This window comes from Carassius gibelio, chromosome A12 (assembly GCF_023724105.1).
Source record: "Carassius gibelio isolate Cgi1373 ecotype wild population from Czech Republic chromosome A12, carGib1.2-hapl.c, whole genome shotgun sequence".
In the NCBI taxonomy this organism is placed as follows: domain Eukaryota; kingdom Metazoa; phylum Chordata; class Actinopteri; order Cypriniformes; family Cyprinidae; genus Carassius; species Carassius gibelio.
This window is the reverse complement of record NC_068382.1, coordinates 5,508,387-5,520,734: the sequence shown is the minus strand read 5'-3', so window position 1 is coordinate 5,520,734 and position 12,348 is coordinate 5,508,387. Positions and strand designations below refer to the sequence as shown.

General features: G+C 38.3%; 1 protein-coding gene across 2 annotated transcripts; it reads left to right on the top strand.

Annotated features, from left to right (window-relative positions):
• The first annotated feature begins 659 nt into the window (after positions 1–659).
• On the top strand, positions 660–12,291 carry LOC128024962 (proliferation marker protein Ki-67). 2 transcript variants are annotated; one of them, XM_052610864.1, is made up of 16 exons: positions 660–1,051; positions 1,517–1,620; positions 2,452–2,533; positions 2,645–2,760; positions 2,858–2,927; positions 3,015–3,084; positions 4,152–4,892; positions 5,663–5,895; positions 5,989–6,523; positions 6,619–6,740; positions 6,894–7,068; positions 7,159–7,281; positions 7,367–8,373; positions 8,613–8,673; positions 8,802–11,210; positions 11,706–12,291. In XM_052610864.1, exons 2-16 carry the CDS (start codon positions 1,532–1,534, stop codon positions 11,798–11,800), a joined length of 5,928 nt encoding a protein of 1,975 aa, XP_052466824.1. In that variant the 5' UTR covers positions 660–1,051; positions 1,517–1,531; the 3' UTR covers positions 11,801–12,291. The 2 variants fall into 2 exon arrangements, with proteins under 2 accessions (XP_052466824.1, XP_052466825.1); XM_052610865.1 differs by lacking the exons at positions 1,517–1,620; positions 2,452–2,533; positions 2,645–2,760 and having other exon boundaries at positions 867–1,051.
• Positions 12,292–12,348: the final 57 nt, after the last annotated feature.

Sequence of the window (12,348 nt, the reverse complement as noted above, 5' to 3'; positions counted from 1 at the left end):
TTCATTGTCATTGCACATTAACTAATGCTAAGAAACAATAAATTATATATGATGGATTTTTAGGCATGGCAAGAATGGCTCTTGTTTTACACTTGACAGCACAAAATAAACAGAAATAATAAAAGTAATTTAAATGTAGGATCAAATATAAATTATAATAATGTACTTAACAGTTGGTTATTACCATAAAATAAACCATGTTGGGGTTGTATATGATTCTAATCTAATCTTTTACTCCGTTTTTACACAACATTATGTAAATTGTACAATAATTAAAGAAATTACAGTAAAATAACTTAAGTATTGTATTATAATATACACTACAATAAGGCATTTTCAATGGGACACTTTAAGTGACCATTATTTTAATTTTCACTTGACTTAAATCATAATTTATAAGGAGTAGTACATTAGAAGTTTTGTGCATAAACTAGTTACTTACAACCATGCTTTCTTTGCTTCCGCCTTCTTATCAAGCTCAAGATGAATGGGGCGGATAGTAGTGTCTAGTTTAATAGTTGGTTGCGCGTTTAACATGATTTAATTGGCCACTTTAACTGTCGCGTTACGTCAACCCCTAATCCTATTGGCTATGACAAGTAGCAAGTATTACTACTGGCCAATCAAAAGCCTCCGCGGGGAATTTTGAATGGTTTTCAAACATTTATAGTTATCCGTCTTATATTCCTCCGCGGATTGACAAAGAAAGTAGTCCATAATTTTTATAACGGATAACGTACTAAATTAACATTTGGATAAGTTTCCAATTAGCTAGCTCCGTCTATTATGCACTATTATATATTTTATTTGAGTAAAAACCGGTAGTTATTTTATTTATTTATTTTTGCGGAAGGATATATGCCGTCAGTCAAGACGGAAACTTGCGTTGATGGACACCGTGTGCTGATGTTTGGTAATAGTAGTAGTTTGAACTGTTAACGGCAGGAGCAACTGGGACAGTAATCCTAATGTTGGATTAAGCAGGTTTTAATTATTATACCAGGATTCGACATCGATGGATATTGTATAATTTTGATTGACGTAACCTCAGGTAAAGACATGATAATTTTAATATCCTTGGAACTGCTCAAAATGTATTGACGTATCGTTACTAACGTTACGCTATCGATAGTTACAGTTAACACACAAAACAAATTGCTAACTTTATTATCAAATATTGCGGGCAATTCCGGTCGGTCACTAAAAGTAGTAAATGTGGATGTACGTTATACGTTACCTGTGCTTTTTGCATGTTACAGAGTGTTTTAAAGGTCTTTGGCCATGTGTTGATTTCGTGTTTCCAATGTAATGTGAACGTAAATTATATGAAGAAAATATGCATTAATATAGAATATTCAGACATTTTCTTTGTATAGTATGATTTATTTAAAATCAGTGATGGTATTAAATTGAACTTTCCAAGAAACCTTACAGTAAAATGTTTCATTTACGTCGATGAAACAATCACACTAGTCACGGGGTTGTTCTTTTTTGTCTTTTGTGTTTGCTAAACAAGGTAAGTTGTTTTGAAATGCCTTTGCTTGGGAAGATAGTGGTGATCAAGAGAAATGGAGGAGATGGCACTGAATTTCCCCTCACAGCGTCCTGTCTGTTCGGAAGGTAAGTAACTCATTTTAGAATAATTTCTTAACGTTACATGGTTGTATGAATGTTTCTAACACTGCAAAGTATACGGCGAGGCGCATGAAAACCAAAATGTATATACTGCTACTACACATACACACTATCACTGTAGGTAACACACTGCGAGTGCATTTTGCTTAAAAAAAACCCTAAAAATTCGGTTAAAGTATCTGCTAAATGGCAGTTGACCAATAGTTGTAAATGTTTGGGACATGCTGTTCTACTCGTTTGATTCCAGGCGGGCTTTTCATTGATGTCAAATTTCACTCCAGCCAATCAGAATGCGTTATTCTAAATGACAGCCCAATTGGAAACCTCCCGCTCTCTCTCGTGAAGCCCATACGGAAGTGACTTAAACTGTAATAATACATCGACTGGCCGCTAGAGGCTGGCAGCAAAAGGGAGTCAATTCCATAGATGCCCCATGGTAAAATGCCCAACTTTACCGCAAAAAAAAACGTTTACATCCTGGTTTAAAAAAAAAAAAAAAAACTAAATTTTATTGGTTATGTTGATTATGTCAGTGCCCCTTTTCTTAATTTTCCTTTTGTTTGAGAAATTATCCAACTGAACAGTGAAATATGTTGTCCTCAACCCTCATTTTTGGGCGGTCAACAGCTTATAAAAAACGTAGTTTTTTTTTTTAGCTTGTTTACTGTACACCTTGTCACTTTTTTTTGTTATAGATCAGAAATGACAAGGAGGCAGTGTATCTTACACCACATGCATTATAATTGAATATTTCATATTCACCCAAAAATCTAATGGGTATAGAAGTTTTAATGTGAACTCTCCTCACCACTTTAGGAAGCTGGACTGTGATATTCGGATTCAGCTGCCGCAGGTGTCTAAAGAGCATTGTAAAATTGAGCTAAATGAGAACAAGGAGGTAATTATATTGTTGCTAAACATGTAAAAGAAAAAAATTCTATAAATCTTTTTGTGCAAATGAACACATGTCATGCTATTCATTTATACTGAATTGTCTCTCTTGTGTAAGCTAATTTTGACCAATCTGAGCTCCGTGAACCCCACTCGTATTAATGGACAAGCTCTTAATCAATCGGAATGTTTAAAGCATGGTGATGTCATCACAATCATTGATCGTTCTTTCAGGTGAGTCAGATGTTTATTACTAATATTCAAATTCTGAATAAAAATATTAAATCCTTGTTTGTTAAAATAACTTGCTGTTAAATTTGTCAAATGTCAGGTTTGAGTACCCACCTCCTAAGACACCGAAGAAGAGGCTGTCCACACCTGGAAAAGGCAAAGCAGTTCAGGTCTGTATTTGATGCGAGTCTTGCGAGACAGTTGATGGTAGTTTTTTTTTTTTTTTTTCCATAAATTTTAATTATTTTTCCCTGTAGGCTTTGAAAGAGCAGCAGGAAAAAGCCACACCTGTTCCTGTGGAAAAGAGAAAGTCGGAGCATTCGTTTGGTTAGTAGTTGAGAGATTTTTATTCTCTATAATGTTACTATTAGTAGTAGTGTTATAATAAAATTTTTTAAATGTTGTTGTACTTAGTGATGGGTCAAGATTTTGGAATATTCTATTAATTTATTTAATTATAGAATATCTAATAGGTTGTGCGATTGTCTAAACAAATCACTATGATTTCGTGCTTGTGCAGTGGTGAGGTATTCATGTAACAAGACAATAGAAGAGTCCATTCTCATGTGAACACAGTTGACTTGCATTGTCAATAACAGTTATTTGGAACCAGTGGTGTGCAAAGACACGGTGGGGGGGGGGGGGGGGGGGGGTTTGTTGGTCCTGATGGCTGCAATGATCGTGGAGCACACTACTGGACTGCAACTGCGTGCAATGTGAACGCTTTAAATCTGGTAACATGGGCGTGGGAAAAAAATACGCTCCGCATATGCATTGTGCAAATGGAATTGGCATGTTCTCTGCTGCTGAACTAATTATGAACAAATTGCACTTCCGTCTTAATCCCGAAAACATAGACATACTCATTAAAAAAAATATATATATTATAAAGCCAGACGTTAAAGTGTATGTTCACATAAGTGCTGTCATTCAGGCTGTTCACAATACATTTTAATGCGTTTAGACCTAGCCTAAAGATATTATGGCTTGAGGTAATATTAAACTGTTTTTATTTATTTTTATTTTTATTGCTATGAATGTTTATGCTCAGTTTTTAAATGGAAATGCCCTAGCACGAGCACTTGATTTTTTGCTAATTATTTCAGCACTTTACTGTCATTATATGACTTGAGTTAAAAGAACCTATTCCCTAATGAAACGGTTTATCATACAGATTGAAAGCGTGAATGGTCTCTCTTCTTCTCTCTCTGTTAATGGTGTGTAGCCTATACATGTGTGTGTGTGCATGCAGTGGAGGGGTGCGATTTTCAAATAATAATCGTATAATTACCAGCGATCATCGAATATTATTTTCGGTTAAAATGCCCATCCCTGGTTGTACTATGTTGCTAAAAGTTGATTTCATATGATTGTCATGTCTACTGTATTTACAGATACTTGTTTAAAAGATGGGTCAAACTTGCCACCATCTTTGGAACAAACTGTTGAGACCGAACCAGAAGATGGCAAACTTAAAAAGGACAGCATGTCACCTTTTTGTGAGCTTTACCAAATGGTCAAACAGGACCTTGCTGCAAAATCACCATGGAAGTCTGAGCAACCAAAAACACCTCTTGCAAGACCTCAGAATGGTCACGAGAAAGTTTCGGCTGCAGATGTTAAAAGTAGTCAGAAACAGGTCACAACCCCATCTACAAAGAGGCGAAGATCATCAAAATCCAATTCTGAGGAAACAACTGGATCAGCTATACCTCAGAGTTCATTTAATTCAAATGTGGAAGAAAACCTCACTAACGATGTGCCATCTATAGGGTCCACCACCCCCTCAATGACACAGAATTGTGTAACTCCTGTCTCCCGGAAGAATATAACACCCTTGAAGACACCTCAGAAATTCAGTGCTGGTGAGGTAGTCCAGCAAATTCTTTTACAGCCCCAGCCTGAAGAGAAGACTCCTAAATCCCCAAAAGGAAGGAGAAGTGGTGGATCACAGGATCAGAGCCTTGTTCATCAAATGCCTTCAGTCCAGCCTCAGACTCCAGGCACAAAGGATAACAACACTGAAGTGAAGATGTCACCAAGAACATCACCAAGAGCAAATGCTGGCAAAAGGTTTCAAATCCAAGATGTTCTGCCTGAAATTACATCTACCACATCAGCATCTAAGAAGGAAGGTGAGAAACTTGATTGAAACTTGTTTTTTCCCTTATGAATAGAACTATAAGTAACACAATGGAAGTGTCTGAATGCCATATGTAGGCCTGTCACAATAATTAATATATTGACTTAAAGCGCAAAATATATGTACATGACCTAAATTTTTGTGGTCTCAATATATCGCCCATTATATTTACTTAAAAATTCAAGTCACCTGGCATGTTTTGTACATTCCACTTGCGCCTGTGTCTTTTGCAGCTTCTCGAAAATAAAGTGGTGTAGTCATGAGGTGCTAGTTTATAATTAAAAATAAGTGCTTCTACAAAAAAAGTTTAATCCGTAGATATAGTTTTGTTAAGCAATTTGTGCCGGTGTGCATATGGACATCTGTATGCTAATTAGTGGTTTGTGTTTTTCAGCAATAGTGTGCATCTTAATTTACAGAGAAAATAAGTTTTTTTTTATTTGTATTTTTTTAAGGTATCTAAAATTTTGATAATTTCCATATCTAAATATTCTTACAAATTAAACGTTTTTTTGTCATTTGAAAGTGTGTAGGCCACCTTGCATTATTATTCTGTTATTTTGATTATATATTCAGTGGCATAAAATTGTCTTTAAAATTACAATATCGCTTATCGCAAATATTTCTGGGGAAATATGTCACACAACAAAAAGTTGCTGTCATGACAGGCCTAGCCATATGCACCATTTGACATTTAGGAAAATGATGCAAATGTGTGTTGCTATTTAAGTCATGTTCATCATACTTTTGTTTGTCTTACAGATGACACTTCAGTAAATGAGCTATTTAATGGTAATGAATCTCGCAATGAGGTATTTGTACTAAAAGCAAAGAAAAAGCGAGTGTCCTTTGGTGGTCAGCTGAGTCCAGAGCTATTTGACAAAGGCTTGCCCCCAAATTCCCCCCTTCGCCGTGGGGCCACCCCACGACACAGTTTGGGTGCTTTTCAAAGACCCCAATCTCTCTTACGACGAGCATCCACCATTGGTCTTTTGGTAATGCTTAAATCCAGCTTTTTGAGGATTATTAAATCTGAAAATTCTGAAGGTTTTTAATAAGTTTTTTTTTTCCTCTTCCCTTTTTTTTAGGCTCTTCGACTTAGAGAAACAGTTTCAGAGGCTCAAAAATGTTCTCCAAATAAAGCTTCACCCAAAAGGTCACCGGGTACCAAGGCTAAAACTCCATCACCTGCCAAAAGGTCACCGGGTACCAAGGCTAAAACTCCATCACCAAAATGTCAAAAGTCACCATCTGCTTCAACCAAAACACCAACACCATCCTCTACTCCTGCTGCACCTAGGACACCTGCATCTGCTAAGAGAGCATCAACTTCAGCGATTGAGGCTGCTGGTGACATGTCTTTAACTGAGACACCGAGGGTGCAGGGAAGGTTTTCAGTCTCTCTTATCAATACTCCATCACCTGTCCAGGACCAGGGGAGCATGTCTGAACCACAGTCAGCCATTGCAGAAGATGTGCCCCAGAAGTATGTAACACCAAAGATACCCTTAAGGAGGAAGAGCATGAAGTCTTCTGGAAGAAAAACTCCCAAAAGTGCAATTAAAAGTGCTCTTGATGTCATGCGTTCAAGACGTAGTGGAGCATCTCGGGCTAATCTAAAAGGTGAAACATTTAAATTGGTTATATATTTGTGTTCCTGTTTAGAATACTAAATCTATCATTGTTTTAAATATCTTTTTTTGTTCCTTTGTTTTAAGTATTGACCTCTTGGGCTGATATTGTAAAATTTGGTCAGACCAAACCTCAAACAGAAGTTACAACTAAGAAAAAACCTACAAAGAGCACTATAGTGAAGAGAGCTGTACTGCCAAAACCCAAGGTAAAATAAAGAAGATCATCACTCTCAAAATAAATGTTTTTGTTCTGATTCATTCAATGTTCAAATATATCTGTGAATGGTTTTATTCATTGAATGGCTCATTAATTTGTGGCTTTATTACAAACTGCATTTGACTGTTGGTTACCTATGCAGACACCTGCACAGAGGCTGAAAGATGATGTTAGTACTGGGCATGCAGCATCTCCAGTCACCATTGTTGTTGGCAAAGCCCATATGAGGACTAACCAGTATGTTGGTGCTGCACCTAAAATAGTGCCAAATATAGCACTATTCAAGAAGGACATGAAAATGGATGAGGACTTGACAGGTTTGTTCAGTGTTGAAGAAAACAATACATGTAATAAGTTTGATGAAATTGTTAGTTCAAATTCTGTATGTTGTGTATGTGTATTGTTAGGTGTTGAAGAGATTTTTAAAACACCAGCCAACACCAGGTCTAAGAATAGAGTTCCTTTAAATAAAGACTGTCCAGAGATTTCTCTGGATGAGGTTTCAGTGATGAAAACACCAGAAGAATCAGGTAAGTGTTTCAGACTTGTCAAACGATCTGTTGTGTATTTTGATATAACTGATTTCATGCTCTTGTTTTTTTACCTCCTTCACAGGTGAAATGTTGGTGTCGCCATTAAGTGTGGTCTCCACTGCCAAAAGTGGTCGCTACAACAATGAAGCGGTAACACGACTACTTCTTGACAACCAGGATGGTAGTTTGTTGGAAGACGAAGGTCTTTCTGAACTCCCTGATAACTCTATTGAAACAAGTTGCCATGACATCATTCCAGATGTAGAGACACCTAATGTCCAAACAGAGGAAGAGGAGGCTGCACCTGAAACAGTAGTCAAAACCCCAAACCAGAAAGCTGCACCATCCTTGTGTCTCACTGGAGTCAAGCAACTCATGAAAACACCAAAACAGAAGGCTGAACCAATTGAGGACTTAAGAGGAAAGCTGCTCAAGACCCCCAAGGAATGTAAACCTTCCCATGGTGAAAGTCTAGAAGGCATTAAGGAACTCCTAAAGACTCCCAAATACAGGGGAGCACCAGTAGAAGACATGGTTGGAGTGAAAAGAGTGATGCAGACTCCAAAAGTGAAGAGCAATCCTGTACTCTGCGCATCTGGTCTTCAGAGGCTTATGAGAACACCCAAAGAAAAGGCTGAGCAACATGAAGACCTTACTGGTGTGAAAGAACTGATGAAAACACCGGAAATAAAGGGAGACCTGATGGAGAATCAAGCACGGCTGAAAAGATTTGCGAAGACACCTAAACAGAAGAGAAATCAAGTCAAAGAGGACCTAACTGGTGTTCAGCAACTGAAGAACACCCCTAAACACAGAGGAGAACCAGTTGAAGATCAAATGGGTATGGAAGGGCTGATGCAGACTCCCAAAGAGAAAGTTGAACCCGTAGAAGACTTATCTGATTTGAAGCAGTCAATGCAGACTCCCAAGTTAAAAAGAGAATCTGTCAGCAGTCAGTTTGAAATCAGTGAACTTATGAAGACCCCTCGACTCGAAACAATGACAGAGGAGTCCACTGGCCTTAAAGAACTCGAACCTGAGAACAGCTCTTTCTTGACAACCGGAAGTAGTGTGACTGAGCCTATTAAGGTAATTGGAAAAGTTAATCCATTGAACACTCATGCCATGCTTACAGCGGAGACAGTTTAACTGTCAATTGGAGTTTTGTCTCACTGCTCGCTGGCATTGTAGATATGTAAACCTCTAGATATATGCTTTACACTAACAATTTCATAATGGTTCAGTTCATTCTTTGTTTTAAAAAGTAGTATAGAATTGTTTTTATTTCGTTCACATAATTAACTACATCTTGTATATTTAATTTTTAGATCCAAGAACCGATGGAAAGTTGCTCTACGTTCATGACAGCTGAAGGAGACTTAAAACTGGGTAATGCACATTTTCTATTTTGTTGTTCTCCGTTCTAAAATTCGGGAAATTACATGAAATGACTGAAAGACATTAATGACAGTTAACTACTTAGTTTACTAAACTCATGAAGTTGTCTTGACTTGTAGGTTTGGATGAGGAATACGACCAAGAAAATGTCTGTCAGGTTGAAACCATGGAGAGTGAAGTTTTAAAATCTATGGATCTACAGTGCACCGGTAAAACAGTTGAATCTAATCAGAGTCATCCATATATTGAGACTGTAACTCCACAGGAAAGACACCCTGACCAGATTGAAGAGGAGATTGTTTCAGTTGATGCTTCTGATGTGTGTTCTTCTGGGCCAGATAAAAAAAACCAAGAGCAGTCTGAAGAAACTGTATGCGTATCTGATAATACCAACACAACAGTTGAAGCTACCTCAACTTCATCCACTGCTGAGCAAGAGGAGCTAGTCAAGTCTCCACCTGCCAGTAAAATTCAGCGTGGCACTCGAGGAAAAGCAGCACAGAGATCCAAAAATGGTAACAACAAAATGGCCAAAGCACCTGCTGTATTGTTATTAATTGAAGAGGAAAATATGAGTAGTCCAGTTCCCGCTAGTCCTATCAGAGGAAAGAGAGGCAAGAAACTTCTTGAAGTATCAGAAATCGCTGCCAGTCCAGTTAGAAAATCAGCCCGTGGTAGAGTTCCCAAGCACAGCTCTGTGGAAGAAGAGGCAAAGAATACAGAGGTCGAGATGCCAGATTCCCTGCCTGCCGTTACCAAAACCAGGAAAGGGCAAAAACCTAAACAAGATGGTGCTGATGCTGCAGTTGCAACCACTCATGATGCAAATGCTGTGGACCCACAGTGTCCTGATGCAAATGAAGAGCAGGTCCAAGCCCCTCTTGTGAAAACTGGGAGGAGAAAAATTATGGATAAAACCAGAAGACAACCTTCAGAAGAACTTGAACAGACAACAACTGAAATTGTTTGTGAGGAAAATGCTGTTGCACCAGAGGATGTCAAGTTGCAGACTTCACTAGGTACTGACACCATCTCCTCAACTAGAGCTAGGAGGGGAAGGCCAACAAAAAAGGAACACTTGAAAACCGAGCCAACCCCTGCTTTGGAAAGCAAAATTCCAAGCACTCATGCTGTTGTAGTGGCTGAGAAGCCAGTGATACCTGTAGCAAAGTCAGTGCAAGGAAGGAAAGGTAAAAAAGAAAATGTCAAGGACCAGCCCTTGGGTGATGATGATGTCATGGTTGTTTCCAAAACTGCGGCAGAGGCAAATGTTGACCATAAAGAGGAGCCTGAAGCACCTGTGGTCAAGTGTGGCAGAGGACGAAAAACCAAACAGCAGAAACCACAAATGGCTGAAGAGGTTGTTGACCAACCTGCTGTAGATACCAGCATACATTTACCTGTGACCGAAGAACACACTGAAACAGTGATAAAATCTGTGAGAGGGAATAGGAAGACAAAGCAGTCAAAGGAGACCGTTTCAGTTAAGGCTGAGGAGAACATTGTCAGCCCAATTGAACAAGCAGAGACCCCTGTTGTCAAAACGGGTCGAAAAAGGGCTGTTAATGCAAAGGAAACTGAAATGGTGGCAGATGTTGCGGTCAAAAGAGGTCGTCGTGCTGTTGCAGACCCTGCACCGCCAGTTGCTGTGGTGTCTAGCCGTGTACGTAAAGCAGTTATGAAGGCAGAGTCTGAGGTTACTGAGGATGTAGCTTCATCAGAAGAGCCAGTAAAGCCTGTTAAACATACCAGGAGAACAGCAAAAGCACCTAAATCAAAGGAAGAAGAAAATACCATGACACAGGCAGGTTCTGAATTTGTTGCTGCTGAGAAAACATCAGGTGTCGGACTGGAGAAAGTGGAAAGAGGAAGCCGTGGAAGAAAACTGAAGGATTCGACTAAGGACATCCCTAAAAGCCCAATCAGTGAGTCTGCTACAGCTGAGCAAGCTAGTGAAATAAAACCATCAAAAACGGTTACCTGCAACACAGATTTGGTCGTCTGTAAAGACACTGAAAAGTCTGAAATTACTACCAATGTAAAAGAGCCGCAGCTGAAGAAATCCAAAAGGTTAGGCAAATTACCAGCTGAGATGTCTTCCACAGAATCAAATCAGTCAACTGATCTGCCACCCAGAGGCCGCAGAGGGAGAGGAGTGAAAGAAGAAATTCCCATTGAAGAGACTCAAGAAGAAGCTCAGATAAAAGTCAAGCCATTGAGAAGAGGAAAAGCAGTGGCTCCCTCTGTGCCCAAATCAGAGCCCACTGATAGTAAGACATCAACCCCCCTCAAAAGGAGAAGGATTGAAGTGACAGATGAGTCCGTAAATAAGGAGCCTTTGCCAAAGAGAAGAGGCAGAGTAGTCGAAGTTGCAGCAGAGGTCTCAAGCAAAGAGAAAATGCCTGAAGCTGAACCAGAAAAGGCTGATCCTACTTCCAAGAAGATTGGAAATAAAGCTACAAGAGGACAGAAAAGTACAGCACAGAAACCAGATCCAGCACCTGCTAAAGCTCAAGAGTCTGTTTCAGGTACGCATAATATAAATGCTGTCCTCTTATCCAGAAGGGTTCAAGAACTTTACATTGAAGTTTAGTATGTGTTCAGTATACCTTATTGTGCATATTGTTGCTAAGTTAACATACTTGCTTATCTGAAAACCAACGCTGCAGTCAGTAATTCTCTTTTGAAAATGTGTGTTCTGGTAATGTGAAAAACACATTTTATTAATTCCAAGAAGTGAAATGGCAACACTTCCAACCTTAATAGGTCCTTTTTAATAATGTTGATTAATTTGTCATAATTTACCTGCTATAACTGTGGACGTCCAGGTGTAATGGTAACTCCTAAATATTTGAATCCCCATTTAGACCATCTAAGAGATGCTCTGTCATTTAGTTCTCCAGTGTCCATCATAATTGCTCGTGTAATAATAACGTTTTCTGTTTTGCATTTGTTGTGTTCATGCTGTACTGTACTATTCACCTTTTGAGAGTTTAATGGTAATGTTTTATATATTCACACAGGAACCACCACTCGAAAAGCAAGGAGTGTGAAAAAATTAGAGGAAGTAGATGTCCCTACAGAGGCAGCTCCTGTCAGGCGCACCAGGAGGAAGTAAAGCACTGATCTTACAGAGTGGTCTTAATTATCTATTCTCTGTAATCTCTGAAAAAAGATTTAGTTTTATATGTTTGTAATATTGCATTGTTTTCTATAAATTTTTCAGTGTAATTTTAACTGATTTTATCTTAGGGAAAAGTCTGTACACTTGAATCAAATGTGTTTATTCTCTTAAACTCAGATGAAAGAGGCATTGAAACAGATAGCCATGTAGACTTGTTTTTACTTCATGAAAATGTTTAAAGACTTTCTACATTTGAACTGTTAACTTCCGTCAATGTTCTTTTTATATATATAATATTATATCTTTAAAAAAAAATTTTTTTTGTTTTTTTGTTTTTGTTTTTAAGAATAAAATAAGTTGAGGGGTGCATAAACCAGGCTTGATCAGTCACAATTCTTAATCCCAAGAGTGTGTATTGTGCTGTAGTTGTAAGTGTACATGTGACAGGATTGAAAGTTTTCATTAAAAAGATTTTTGTCACCTCATGTTTGATTTGTTTTTCTTCTTTCATTAAAAATACATCTGTGCCACTTGAAGATGTT